A 14,191-nucleotide genomic window follows, 5' to 3' on the forward strand; every position below is an offset into this window, starting at 1 on the left:
ACTCAAATACTGAATATTGAATTTAATTTGAGCATGCCATTGTTCACACCTTGCAAGGACATCTTCTGCAGGTAAAACATTTGCGTTGACAATGTCTTCTTCTCGGCTTCTTTCATCTTCCAGTGGACAGACAAACAGGTCTGTTGTTAGACCAAGCTCTCTTAACCTAGACAGGATAGTTTCTTCCTTAGACTGGGAGATAAGAACATTCAGAATTGCCAGGGCCATACCCAACCAGCGTTGCTTCAGGGTAGGATGGTTCTACACATAAGACAATAAAATAATTCAATAAGTAAACAAACAAGTATACTAAATGATATGCCATGCCAGTAATGTTCTGACAAAATCTGAATAAATGAACTTTGTGAATCCTATGCACTTACTGTTTCGTAAGGGACAAGTAACAACGACTTGAGCAATATATCCACAGGTCTAAGAGCACTGGGAGCAACAACTCCAAACAGGTGATGCAAAGTGTCCAGGGCTTCCTGACAATCCAAATTAATCTAAAAGGGAGAAACAAGATAACTGTCAAACCTCTTCTCAGTAGAATGCTACAGGCTGAAAATTCTGACATAATTCTCACATAAATGCTGTTCAGAAAATCAAGATGCTATGTCTCTGTTTTGAGCTTTTCACCTGTTGCCTTGCTAACAGAGGTAAGATCATGTCCACAACTTGTCGTGACAGTCTTTTCCATTTGTCTTCACTATCTCGATGAGCTTGCAACAGGACAGGAATGAACATCTCTAATGCCTGCAAAACTCAGATACAAGTATTTTATGAGTGTGACAAAAAGTATATGAGGGCTGGCAAATGAAGTGTAGATTCAACGTTTTTTAAAAAATAATATCATACCTGATGGAAGTGAATGAGTCTCTGCAGCATAGATTCAACTACTTCTCTCTGAGTGTCTAGCTCTCTTGCCGAGTCAGATTTACTAGAGCCACGTAGAACATACAAGTCATGAACCAGTGGCTTCAATGCAGGTACAGCTGTAATGATATCAACAAGTTTCACAAGTTCTTTTAATTAAAGAAATAATATACTCACCTCATCAACATAAAAGTATCATTATCTCATACATATGAGCAAAATTTCTGTTTTCTGAACCAATTAAACAGAAAAATTCTGGTTCATAGAAAGTTTGTTTATAAAAGTCAATAAAAAGTTACCATGTGTGGTTGCCTGCTGTCCACTTGCCATAATACCATCACAGAGTTGTATAATCTTAGGCATTGCAATGACTGCTTTGCTGTGATAACGCTCATAGGATAGTAGCACCAAGAAATGGAAGATGTGAGGTATAAGGGTATCATAGTCCCTGAATACATCGAAGCAGGTAAACAGCATTAATATAAAGTTAAACCAACACTGATATCTCGGTTAAAAGTTGACTACCAAAACATCAAATACAATGTATCCCTGAATTTCAACTGTAGTATTCTTGTCAATGTGGGATTGTCAACATATCTTTATTCAAACTGCTCATTTCATGCTCGTGAAACCTGAATACAAAATTCACTCAAAAACTGTGTATGCTGTGCTTTCTTTGCTTTGTTGATACGTGCACAAACCACGCAGAAATTCAACAATCAACAAATTTATGTCTTACGAACCATGGTCTCAAAGACAAATGATTTGTTTTCAACACGTACAATTAAATTGTGAGCCCAACAAAGAAGGTACATTCTACATTGTGCTGATGCACTAAAAGTTTGTTTTCAGATTTCGTGAAATGACAAAAACAGAGTAAAAGAAAAATAGGGAATATTATTCACACAAGAATAATATTTACTTACTTGACATGGCCTTCCTCAACATATTCAAACTGTTTCACAACAAAGCCAATGAAGATCTGTGACAAAAAAGTAAAATATGCAGTACATATACAATCACATAGCAACACTGCAGTTAATTTGATGCATCACTGAGTAATGGAACACAGTGAGCTGTACCAAGTAATGTTTTCTATGGAATACTCACAAGTCATTAACCCTAACCGCATAGGGGGTATGTAAAATCATTGAAATTGGAGGATTTGAGACTGTTCGGGCTATGAGATGCCAATCTAGCTCAGTCTTAAAAAAGTTCATTTTCGGCTTCATCAGCTAGAAGCATTTGATATTAAGATGTATTCTGGAATGTTCATGGTTCATAAATGGACACTAACCTGGTCCGAGTCCAGCAAGCAGTAGTTGACTCTCAACTGTACAAGCTGCGCTAACAAATGCAAGACTTGTTGTTGTAGGGGGATGCTGCTTGTTATGGTGTACTGCTTCAGAGCTCGAATGACTAGCGGTTCAAACAGGCGGATATATGAGTGCACTGAGGTCTGAAATAACAAAATAAGTTCTCTTTAATATCACATGTAAGTACTTTTTTACAAAAATAGCTTTATATCAAATACATTAGAGGCAGTTTTAATTATCTGAATTGGATTTTGAGCATGAACCTTCTCTTTATTGCTGACCCTTCCCATCAAGCTTTTCTTGTCAATCTTTGACTTCACCCAACCAAACAACCTGCAATTCAAAAACAGAAAAGTTACATTACAATGATGCTTGATGATGCCAGAAACTGCACACTGAGCAGTCTGTATAGTAGTTTTTTTATGCTCAGTTGGTGGTACAAGATTGCTAGAACTACAATAAACTGTTCAAATAGCTTCTTAATATTTCTTGTGAAGCAGATTTGTCACGACGATGACAACCACACTATCCAGAGTACAACTGTTATAAAATCATTTTAGGTGTTTGTTTTCTTGTGTAACATGAACTGACTTTTAACTCTATTCCAATAAACAAAGTGCATGTTTCCTCAGCCTTGTTATTAACACTGAGTATGGGGTTTCAGGTGGTCCATTGTATGTAAAGCTAATGATTGTCATCCACTGACATGCACCTCATTCTGTAGCCTATGAAGTATGACTCAAATTGCAGCGCTACATGTAGATAGGAAATACTGGATTAAACAGCCGCTTTCACTCCACATATCCAATAGGATATCCTTCAGTCTCAGGATGAACAATCAAGTTTAGTTTAGATTGGCAATACTATGTTCGTTTGATATTCTTGATTTCTTTGTGATACTAAATGAAAAGTATTATTTTAAAGGGTACTAGATGGGCAGTATAAAGTTAACCTATTCTTCTTATCCAACATACCCAGCACTTCCTCCTTCAGCCTCAGGATTAGCACGCATCTTTGGTCCAAGCTGGTTTAGTGACTGGTTATACTGGGTCAAGGGTGTGACAAAGCAATCATGGTAGATACCAGGCTTCATATTTGATGTCAAACGAAATGCTTTGCCTGGTTTGTTTGGGAAGTTGGAAGATGGAATCTCTGCGGAGCTAGCCATGTTAGTGAAGAACAGAGCTTTCAGTAGCTGTACAATATTAAAACGAGAACCTATTCTGTTAAATAGAAAAACTAATACTTGTCACAGTCACAGCATGAGCTCATGATAACTGTACTCAAGATCAAACTTTCTTTAAAAGAAATTACATTTGTATTGTTTTTACGTACCTGTTCTACACATAAGACAGTCGATGTAGGTTCAATGGTGAAGCATGCTTTTAAATAGCTTAGAAGTTCCTCTGTATACTGCAAGAGCAACATAATACCAATCAATGAGCAACTTAATTGTACTAATCAAATTCCATGGTAACAGGGAGTTGTTTAATTTGTACCTTGCCAACTTCATTCATGGTTGCTATCTCCAGCAACTGTGAGAAACTATCCAAACTTGTCTTCAACAGACCAGCAAACTTGTCAGCTCGACACAGATCGAGAGTCACCTGAAGCGGGAAATCATCAAGAGAGGGCATCACGAGGAAGCCTAATAAGGTATTACAACAGGAAATGCACCCTGGTGTGTTCCTTCAGGTTCTATCTCATAATGTCGGCATAAACCAACACCTGAAATATAACCCTAAATGGTACAAGATGTTGATGGGAGAATATGAGGATAAGCAAGAGGGTGGGCGTATATGGTGTGTGAGTAAGCTACATGTATCTATCCCCTGCTACCTGAGGGTTAACAGACATGACATAAGAATCTACTAAGCAATTTCTCTTTGTGCAAATATTAGAGTACCTTGTAGTTGTTATATGCTGACTTCATAACCTCGTACAGTTTCATATAATGAGGTAGCTGATAGAAGGCACCATAGGTTGATTTAGGACTCTTCTTTTCCTCTGCAGTTTCAGCCTTGTCTAAGTAAATATAATTAAAGTTGATTTGAATAAAACTGTATTCATGTCTGGGAGAGGGGAAATCTGCTTGTCATGATTGTGTGTTCAATGACATGTTTTCTTGGTCCACTGTCTCTGTCATTACCTGCTTGTAATAGTTTGTCTATTTGGAGACATGCTTTCTTGGTCCAGTGTCTGTCATTACCTGCTTGTAATTTTGTGTGTTCAATGACATGCTTCCTTGGTCCACTGTCTCCGTCATTACCTGCTTGTAATAGTTTGTCTATTTGGAGACATGCTTTCTTGGTCCAGCGTCTGTCATTACCTGCTTGTAATAGTTTGTGTGTTCAATGACATGCTTCCTTGGTCCACTGTCTCTGTCATTACCTGCTTGTAATTTTGCTTGTGTGTTTGGTGACATACTTCCTTGGTCCATGGTGTCCTTGTCTTTTCCTTTAGCTCTCCTTTTAATGGGACTTAGTGAAGGGCCGGCAGGTAATGAGGGGAGTGTCGTCTGCCATGTAAAGGTCAAACATCAAATGAGTAAATTAAGTGGAGCTATGTGCTTCAAGTAAAATGCACGTCAAGTAAAATACAGTTGCTGTAGGATGATGACAAAAGTGTACCACTGACAAAAATGAAAGTTCTCCTACTACAGTTTACTTTAATTTTGTCAACAGTATCATGTGACACAGCTTGGACATCACTGATGTGATTTTATACTACAAGCTCAAAGCTGATGATACACAGAACAGGCATTTTGAAACAGATTGGTCACTTCTACTTTACCTGAGATTTTGGTGGGCCTGGCTGTGTTCCTTCAATTACATGTGCACAAATACAAAGCACTCTTGCCACATGCTGCATTAATTGTGCAGCTAGAGGTACTAGCAGTCTATTTTGAAGGCAAGCCCAACTCTCCTCCTCAGCAGAAGTTGACTGGGTTGTGGCTGACGGCTTGGTAGGGGTGATAACCTTCAGAGAATGATAGGCAATCCCTACAAGGTAAAACACATGTACAAAACATCAGTTGTAACCCGTGGAGACAATAGCAGTCTGCTCAAATAGTACCTCTCGCAATGAGGTATGACAACATGTGATAACAAACCTCCTCCTAAACACTGAAAGTACTGGTTTGGTTTACATGTATATAGTTTTATGGTGTTAATCAATACCCGATAGACATAATGAACAAAAGTATTTGTACAGTTTGTGGTATTAGCAGCCTGCAATTTGAAATTTGCAATCTCAGGACTCCTTGACAAAGACTAAGTTGAGGTTTATAGAACAGGATATGACATTTGTCTAATTAACTGTAACTATGACTCACCAATGAGAATGTTGCCTGCCAGATGAAGGGCATCTTGATGAGCAGTGAGGTCAAGCAATAACAGAGATGATGTCAAGTTGGAAAGGATCAAAGGGAGAGGACCACACCCAGAACCATTACACAGCTCTTCAAGACCAGCAGGAACACCTTGACTTCCAAAGCTGTGGGGAATGTACATAACATTGTATACAAAGAGGATCATATGAGGAATGGCAGACTTCAAGGCAGCACATACAACAGCCCTGTTTGGTTGACGTGGGCATGCGCATGCAGTTTTAGGCATGTGTGTTAGTTCTAAGCACGCACACAACTCCGGACCAGTTTGTATGCTGCCACCATGTGTCTCAAAGTCTCCTATTACACATGGACAAGTTGTTCAGAGACCATTCAAACTCCATGATCTGATCCCACATCAATGCTGTCCCTCGCTGCCATATTCAGAAACCAGGGTCTGCAGTGTGTTGCACTCTTACACACATCGAAAAACATATTTTTACAGGGTCTAGGCCCAATTCTTGAACTTGAATAGCTTAAAATGCTGCTCATTTTAGTTTTCTTTTATTTCTAATGATACCTAATAAGGTGACTTGGTAGAATAATATTAATATTTAATCACCACTCATGGAATGGCCCTGATAAGAAATAAAGGAGAAAAAATAGAAAAAACATTAAAAATTGCTGGTAATGTTAATTAGCGGATGTTTATTATCAAAAGGAAATTAACAACGGGAATGAATACGATTGACAGGTCTGGAGCCTACAACATGAAGATCTGAAGGCGCACTTATTGAACTTCACACATCTAGAAATTCATTTGTACATTTACATGCCAATACAGGTAGCTGCCGACAGGCCTCTGAATCAGGGCAAATACCAAACATATTGGAAGGTTGGTACGGTTCACACAAGCTGATGACCATTTCTGAAATGGGCTTTCAGAGCTACAGGTAGGTCTACTGTCTGCACATCTCTGCATGTTCCCCATGGAGTGAAGACCTAGACCTAGCCATAGACGACAGATTTGGATGCAACCTAAGTCTGCCATTAAAGAACCTGACACCTTATGATGGCAATAGAGGGCTCTTTATGTCCCAAGTGAAATATATTTATCCCACAGAGCTTTACGTTCCACATAGTACGGCTTCACTTTGTGTTACTTATTTTTCCAATGACTGTATATATAAATATATATCTTTTTTTACCTTCCTGCAGCAGTTCTGTGCCGACCAGAAGATTTGACAGAATTATCCTTCACCAGTGGCGATTGACACATTGCGCAATTCCAGGCACTCGGATGGGCTATGACTGAATACGTCATAGACAGCTGACACAAGGCATGGCAACATCCAAACTGATATAGAACCCAAAATGTTATATTTAAACATGAAGGGAACAAAGAGTAGGCTCAACTTTAGACTACTTTAAATAAGACTACAGGTAATTGTATTTTAGACGTATTATTTGCATTATGATACTTTTTATCAATAGTTCAATAGCACCTTGGGAATAAGTTAACCTGCTGATATGCTTACAAGGATTAGCAACTCCTAGCCCAAATCCTTTGAAACTGTATAAGCAGTCATGAGCACAAAACATGCCCATACCATTCATTGGTACCTTCAAGATGTGAATGACATTTTACTTAAATTTTTTTTACAGAGGTAACAAAATAGTGTACATGTACTTGGACACAGCAACAAAATCTATTTGTTGGGGTCATTTGGCATGCTGAGGTAATATTGGGGGCACTGGGTGTGCTGATCATCAGGAGTAACAAGTTTCTGGTGGAATGTACAGCGTTCAAGTAAGCACAGTGCATTCACTTGTATAGCTCAACAGCCTGGTGGGGGGGTATTACACAGGGCACATACATGGGAAGTGATGCTTACACATTGGCCCATTTTCTCCATTAACCTACCTTGATGTATTTTGAGGAACAAGCATTCATAGCCTTGACTATTACGTCAACAACTCTTGACAATGCAGAATCAATAGTGGCTCTTCCACCCTCTGGACCACTCTTGAAGATAACAATTTCACTCATAGCAGTCGTTTGAGCCTAGATAGACAATGTCAGATAGAACATGTTAGAATTTCTTCTGCTTGGAACCACACTTTTTAATTATCTGGACAGAAAGTTCGCACTGCTGCTCTTACCTGAGAATACTGCACTGCATCTCCTATCACTGGATCAACATACTTAGAAATTTGGTCTTTGGCTAATGCTGACAATGGATCCTGGTGGGGATAGTCCACAGGGTAGAACAGCTTAGGAACCATCCTTTAAGGAGATATCAGAAAAGCTAAGTGAACATAAAGTTCACTTCAAACTGGTCCTTAAACTGACCCTTAATTTTTTGACTTAATTTGTGCCTATGGACAGGAAAATATAATTGAAGGTCAATATTGTATAATAGCAGTGTTCTTACTTTACAATTGCTTCAGCTGCTGCATGCCTGACACGTACATCATGACTGCCAAGGAACTTCAGTACTATATCATTCAGGACAGAATCTTGAGCACTGTTCAGCTGCAGAAAGAATAAACTTAGTTTATACCACACTAAAAAATCGAAGGTTTATTGACTACTCATAAATACCTGGGACAGTTTTTCTATTCCTATTGATCAAAATGTGTCATGTGACTGTATATTAACATTTGATAATGCCCGCTGAGAAGTGATAATTCCTGCTGTGTAAATTATGCACTGGCATATGAATACGATACAGTTTCATTGGGTCTCACTAGTCAGGAGTCTGTATGCATGCAATGCACCCCTCGCCCCAAGTTCATTGAAGGGGATTCTATTGGACAACTTTCAAAAGGAATACACCATAAAATGGACGGGGGTGTTCGAGAAAATGAAACTAAAGTTTTAGAATAAAATCGTTGGAAATCTATTATATGTTTGACTTTCATTTGACTCTCTGAATAAAATACCATTTATGAATGGTATGTTCAAGACCCTGCTCAAGAGAATGAACGTTGATGTGGCTCCAGCATTAGTTGAATCCATTCTCCTGAGCTGGTCTTAAAGCACATATTTATTCCCTTTATCATCAAGACCCACAACTGGCTGGAAGGTTAACTGGAATCTGTGCTTATATTCAGCGAAGTGGCTGATGTGGTGTTTTAGCAAGAAGGTAATTAAGTCTGGACAGGAGCAATTTACAACTGGTGAACCATACAAGAACACTTTTGAAACCCCCTTAACCCCCTAGATTTACGTTTAAGCCCTACAAAACACAACTCTCCAACCAAATCAGGGCCTACAATGTTTAGTATCCACTTGTCCCAAGGGTCTTGGTGCTTGAGGATATTTATAACAACCCACTTTATGTCATGGCATCACATACAGTAGATTCCTAAGAAGGATCAAACTTGTTTGAGCATTATATCTGTACAGCACCATATGTAACCAATGCAATGGTTGTGCCCACTTTAGACACTGCATCACGCATCTCCACCATATAGCATAATCTGAAGTTTTAACACAATACATGTACACATCAAGAAATCTACTCTCAAAAGGTTCACTGAATTTCAATATAACTTTTATGCAAAGTGCATTAGTTCTGGATGGCCAAAGACTCCACATGTCCTCATGCTACAAAGGCTCCATTATAACACATTCACTCCATTGCTAAAAGCATTTTTTATGGAAACCAAAAAATCCTTGAAAAGTCAGCTCTGTAGTAGTTTTTTCAATGTGAACTTTAAGTTACAAGCTCACTGTTTTGTTTTGATAATGGGAGCAATGAACATGAAAATGCTCCCTCGCATTCAGTACTATAATTTTTATTATATATATATGTACCTTGGTTAAATAACTGTGGTGCGTTGACTGTCTTTGTTTGTTCTCCAAAAACTGCATCAGTCTGTTGATAAATAAAAAGCATCATTAAAAGCAACATCAAGTGTGCTAAATCTACTGATCTTGGTAAGTATACAAGTTTTGATGACCTCATGTCATCGCCATATCACAAATCCTACACACAATGCAAAAATTGACTGTCCTGAAACCTAGTTGGTAGATATAAATGTAATCTGTGTCTATAATACCAAATATGAATTGACTTTTTGACAACTAACTTTTACACTAAGTAATCCAATTCAATTGCATGTACCATTGCTATAAAAAAGGTTTCCTTTTGCCATTTTACTCTAAAACTTACTTAAAGTTTATTCCACTAAGGAGATCAAGTAGTTCAACTTGTACAAGCCAATAGGAACACTTCTTGAGTTCCAAAAGGTCATGGGTCAACTGAAGACCAAGGATGCCATGGCGACTCTTGCAGAGATCCAACAGGCAAAGCTTCAAGTTTGAAATAGCAAAAAAAAAAAAAACAACAACACCAAACAAAACACGTGACTACACATTTCAGCTGTTACTACATTTTGAAGTAAAAAATTCTCAACTTCATATTCTGAAAGTCCTTGCTTGAGTTTCAGCATTACAGGGATTGACTACTGTACGTAAGCCAATATTATTCAAAGTTGAGAATACATTCAATATTCACTCAACACTACTGTATGTTCATACACCTTCAGGCTCATACTCATGTTTTCTTAGTTTCACCTTGATGGCTTGGCAAGCACTCCTCAATGTGACAGATGATTCATCTTTAAGTGATGTTGACAGTAAGGAGACTAAGTAGTCTAAACTCATTGGATCTGCAAAATGTAATACATCATATAGTACACTCAGACACCAATATAAATTCTTTTATAACAGTAGTTGGACTCACTTCAGTGTAACTTTTCTGCTAAACTGGTGTCTGAATGTTTTGTAAGTTTCACCGAATAAGTTTAGGTTTGATGTTAAAATCATACCACCTTGGGGGTGGGTTTAGTGCTAAACTGAAATGATTTTCAAATTACGTATAGTGTCTGAATAGTTTAAGGTAAAACGCTTCCTGTTTTAGTTGGTTACATGTAAGTGTACCCCGAGTTACGTAACAGGCTTTCTGTTTTGCACTTTCATTCGTAAACAAGCATGGTAGTCCAGCAGGCAAACCAAAGCAGTGTGACGTACAATGTACTATTGGCGCACATGGGTTATGTACTGGTACATATACCGTACCATGATTTTTTAAGTTCATGGTTCGCATTTTCATGCATCCATCTCCTCCAATTTCTTTTGTTGATAGTTGAATCAAATGTACAGCAACTGTAGCATTTGTTTTAATGTTACTACGAACCCCCTATGGTGAGAAACCATTTTAACTCTGACAGTTTTAGCTAAAATGCTGTTTGAACACAGCCATGTTGATGGGTCTCAGTTCTTCAGAATTTACAAATTTACAAGGAGACTCATTTGTCAACAAATGATTAGATCCATGGATTTTTGCATGTTAGTTAATTCAATCTAGCAATTCAGTCCTTGAGTTGAGATATGTATAGTCATTCAAGTGAAAATGCGGTTGAAGCAAATGTGTACTGTACATGTATTTGTGCATGCAATTTTACCACACGCATAGGACACTACAAGCTATTGTTCAAATTATGCTTTACTCTATCAACAAAAATGTTGGAATTCAACAAGAGCACTGAGTACACGTACTTGCTAGGATTCATGTACATTTAAGGCCTTACCTGTAAATAAGTAATCTTGGCATGTGTCCCAGCACCACCTGGTGAAGTCATAGGCAGATTCAACAAGTGATGCTCTGATCAGGTTTCCAATTATCAGTGTAGTTTGGCCACGAAGTTGATGGTCATTATGACTCATGTACAGTAAGATATCACGAATCAACTGATCTTCTAGAAAATTGAATAAACAATTATGGCAAGCTTACAAGCACCAACCAATAAATAAAGAACCTCTAAATCAATAAGTCTGAGAACAGAGCTCGAGATATCTTCTTTTTTTAAGCAGTAAAATCAAATTTCTCAAATAAAACATGGACAAACCTTCTGCAGTTTCTGAAGCATCTGAGTTGAAGAGCTTTGCAAAGAAGATTCTAGGATGCATGCCAACCATAAGTCCTACACAACTCAATGCAAGAGCCTTGACACTAATCCTCACATGTCTATCTGGCATAACGCCCCCACTATATCCTGTCAGAAGGTATGTTGAGCTTAGGAGTCGGACACAGTGAGTAACGGGATAGTCATCATCAGTGTAGTGACCTGTAAAGAGTGATTCAATAAAAATAAATTTACAAGAGACTTCTTATAAAACCTAATCATGAAATTACCTTTTTTTACTTGACAAATCGTAGAAAAATGTGCTAATACAAACTCTGTTATACCTAGTAGACATGTTCAGGTGTACACAATTCTGTGTACGCATTACACCAGCCCTGTTTAACAGAATATGAATGAAAAAACAAACAAAATACACAGAAATGTTGACTGAAAGAGTTGCTGGTACAGGTACTTGTATCAAATTTTGTATTTTTTATCAAGGTACCTCTAAAAATCTTTAAATGTATTTACCAATATCTCCTTGTTTTATCTTGACTTCTGTAGTTGGTGAGCTTTTGACTGATGAGTCTTCTCTACTTGTATCATCTTGAAAATCCATCTCGTCTGCCTTCAATAAATCAGAACTAGCCAATCTCCTTGCATCCAGTCCAACCTCTACGTCCAACCTGTCAACTAACATCTGTCTCATTTGGTCTCCTAGATATGACATGGTATCCTGAATGACAGAATCTTCTTCAATGTCACCAATGTCAACATTAGAGTATTCACCTTGGTTATCATTCAGTAGGACCTCAGACTCATCAATGAGAGGTTCCAGGTTACCTGTTTCTTCAGGTAGAAGAGGAACATTGGCTAAGTTAGCAAGCATACTGATGGTTGATTCAGAGTCTATGCCTGTATCAGATGTGCTTGTTGAAGACGGCATATCAGCAGTACTGGTAGCTAAACTTAGTGAATCAGATTCTTCATCAAGACCAGAATCACCAAAAAGGCTTGGAGCTTGACTTCCTATGTAAATATTGAAAACAAATTAAATAATCAAACATAAATATTGCCATATTTAAGAGAATTTTGTACTTGAACTGGGCTATTAACAAAACGATTTATAATATAATTAAAGCTTTATGCAGAGATCCATACAAACATACAATTGTGGTAGTAACACTTGTTTCAGAGCAACATGCAAGCTTGTAAGATGGAGGCTTGTAAGATGGAGGCTTGTACGATGGAGGCTTGTAAGATGGAGGCTTGTAAGGCTTGTATGTAAAAAGGAAGGATCACTGCAGTGCCATACTGCTTGGTCTGTATGACTATTGTGTGGCTGGTAATGTTAAACTTCCAAAAATCGGCCCTATTACTACTGTAGTGGTTTCATTTGTAAACTGTAAATGTCTTCCCTGTTTTGTCATGCAGCACATGGGTTTTCTTGGTAATGTTACAAACTTATCTTGGTATGGCATGGGTAGATCTACTCAGACTGTGGCCAGACAAATAGTTCAACACAGCCGTATGTGCACTGTACAATAAAATGTCCTACTAAACTGCTGTCTGTCAGTCAGTGCATTTTGTTGTCAAGTAACCTACCCACAGCAGAATCATCGGTATCCTCTGGTGCTTTTCCTGTCTCCTCTTCAAATATGGTTGTTGCAGTAATGCCACCTTTACATAGCAAAATCTTAAGTAATGGTGGAGGAGTGGTTCGCAGCAATTGTTGCAAGGTCTCTAGAGTAGCTGTAACAACATTATGATCAGTGTGTTGGGTACAGTTGAGGAGGAACTCATAAATCTGAAAAAAAGAAATCAATAAACGAGACAAATGTTAGTGTGATAACTATAATTCAACATCACATGAAATAAGAAGAAAAAGACAACCCGTAAACGGGAAAATTATTCAAGGGATCCCAATAACAGTTAAGGACAGATCAAAATATCGCATTACTGAACTACTGCCCACCTATAACAGCTATTACACTACGTTATACAAGTACGATATACCACTTTCTTGCTTCAGGTCTTATGCTAGGCTATGCTGTCTACCGCATACCTGCTGCAGCTGTTATACTTGAATGAGCTAGCCATCTATTGCCCATTGTACTTATGGATATTGAACTGGACTGTATAGCTTCATGTTTGATGCAGTTGTGTTGTTTAACTGTGACTAGCGCCTGCATACCAACTGAAGTTGTTATGCTTGAGAATGCACCTTCTACTGACAGCCTACTACATCTGTTCCACTAAAATGCTGTGCACTACACACCTGCTGTGGCAGTTGTACAACAAACTAACCATGACCTGCTACAAAGCTCTTCTACTATTGTTTGCTGCACTTGTGCTGCAGCAGCTGTACTTAATTAAAATGATCCAGAAGTGCTGCAGCTGATCTATAATTTTGCTGTACACATTCTCCAACAGTTGTACATGCATTGAAATAAACTGTGCACTCTATATATGTATATCTACCTGTTGCAGTTGCTCTGAAGTGACTCCTCCTTCCTCTTCTTTTTTTGTGACACCAAAACTGCCTTTTAAGCCAAGTTCTTTGACCTTGTGAGAAGCAAGGTGGGGTATGACATGTCTGAAGCACAAGAGAACTCCAAGAAGCATCTGAATGTTACGATCTTCCTTCACTGGGATGACAAACACTTAAAACAAACAACAAAAGTTTTCACATTTAACAGGCACAAAGACACCGATTTGAAGCATAAAAGGTGAGAGAAGAAATTTAAAACACTAA

At 38.1% G+C, this 14,191-nt stretch overlaps 1 protein-coding gene across 2 annotated transcripts in view; it reads right to left on the minus strand.

Annotated features, from left to right (window-relative positions):
• LOC110973838 (huntingtin-like) overlaps positions 1 to 14,191 on the minus strand; it is a 39,052-nt gene that overhangs the window by 17,784 nt on the left and 7,077 nt on the right. For both annotated transcript variants that reach the window (XM_022224982.2, XM_022224981.2), the window contains exons 8-34: positions 13,918 to 14,099; positions 13,042 to 13,243; positions 11,968 to 12,465; positions 11,440 to 11,658; positions 11,122 to 11,289; positions 10,106 to 10,200; positions 9,702 to 9,841; positions 9,344 to 9,404; positions 7,956 to 8,056; positions 7,684 to 7,807; positions 7,445 to 7,585; positions 6,729 to 6,877; positions 5,527 to 5,687; positions 4,986 to 5,194; positions 4,584 to 4,710; positions 4,099 to 4,217; positions 3,692 to 3,799; positions 3,528 to 3,605; positions 3,167 to 3,387; positions 2,456 to 2,525; positions 2,174 to 2,335; positions 1,803 to 1,858; positions 1,176 to 1,324; positions 859 to 995; positions 640 to 756; positions 384 to 506; positions 50 to 261 (exon numbers count right to left, since the gene is read on the minus strand). In XM_022224982.2, coding sequence (XP_022080674.2) covers positions 50 to 261; positions 384 to 506; positions 640 to 756; positions 859 to 995; positions 1,176 to 1,324; positions 1,803 to 1,858; positions 2,174 to 2,335; positions 2,456 to 2,525; positions 3,167 to 3,387; positions 3,528 to 3,605; positions 3,692 to 3,799; positions 4,099 to 4,217; positions 4,584 to 4,710; positions 4,986 to 5,194; positions 5,527 to 5,687; positions 6,729 to 6,877; positions 7,445 to 7,585; positions 7,684 to 7,807; positions 7,956 to 8,056; positions 9,344 to 9,404; positions 9,702 to 9,841; positions 10,106 to 10,200; positions 11,122 to 11,289; positions 11,440 to 11,658; positions 11,968 to 12,465; positions 13,042 to 13,243; positions 13,918 to 14,099 — 4,129 coding nt within the window. The remainder of the gene's footprint in view (positions 1 to 49; positions 262 to 383; positions 507 to 639; positions 757 to 858; positions 996 to 1,175; positions 1,325 to 1,802; positions 1,859 to 2,173; positions 2,336 to 2,455; positions 2,526 to 3,166; positions 3,388 to 3,527; positions 3,606 to 3,691; positions 3,800 to 4,098; positions 4,218 to 4,583; positions 4,711 to 4,985; positions 5,195 to 5,526; positions 5,688 to 6,728; positions 6,878 to 7,444; positions 7,586 to 7,683; positions 7,808 to 7,955; positions 8,057 to 9,343; positions 9,405 to 9,701; positions 9,842 to 10,105; positions 10,201 to 11,121; positions 11,290 to 11,439; positions 11,659 to 11,967; positions 12,466 to 13,041; positions 13,244 to 13,917; positions 14,100 to 14,191) is intronic.

This window comes from Acanthaster planci, linkage group LG13 (genome assembly GCF_054643075.1).
Source record: "Acanthaster planci isolate LZ-2023a linkage group LG13, COTS_SCS, whole genome shotgun sequence".
NCBI classification, from domain to species: domain Eukaryota; kingdom Metazoa; phylum Echinodermata; class Asteroidea; order Valvatida; family Acanthasteridae; genus Acanthaster; species Acanthaster planci.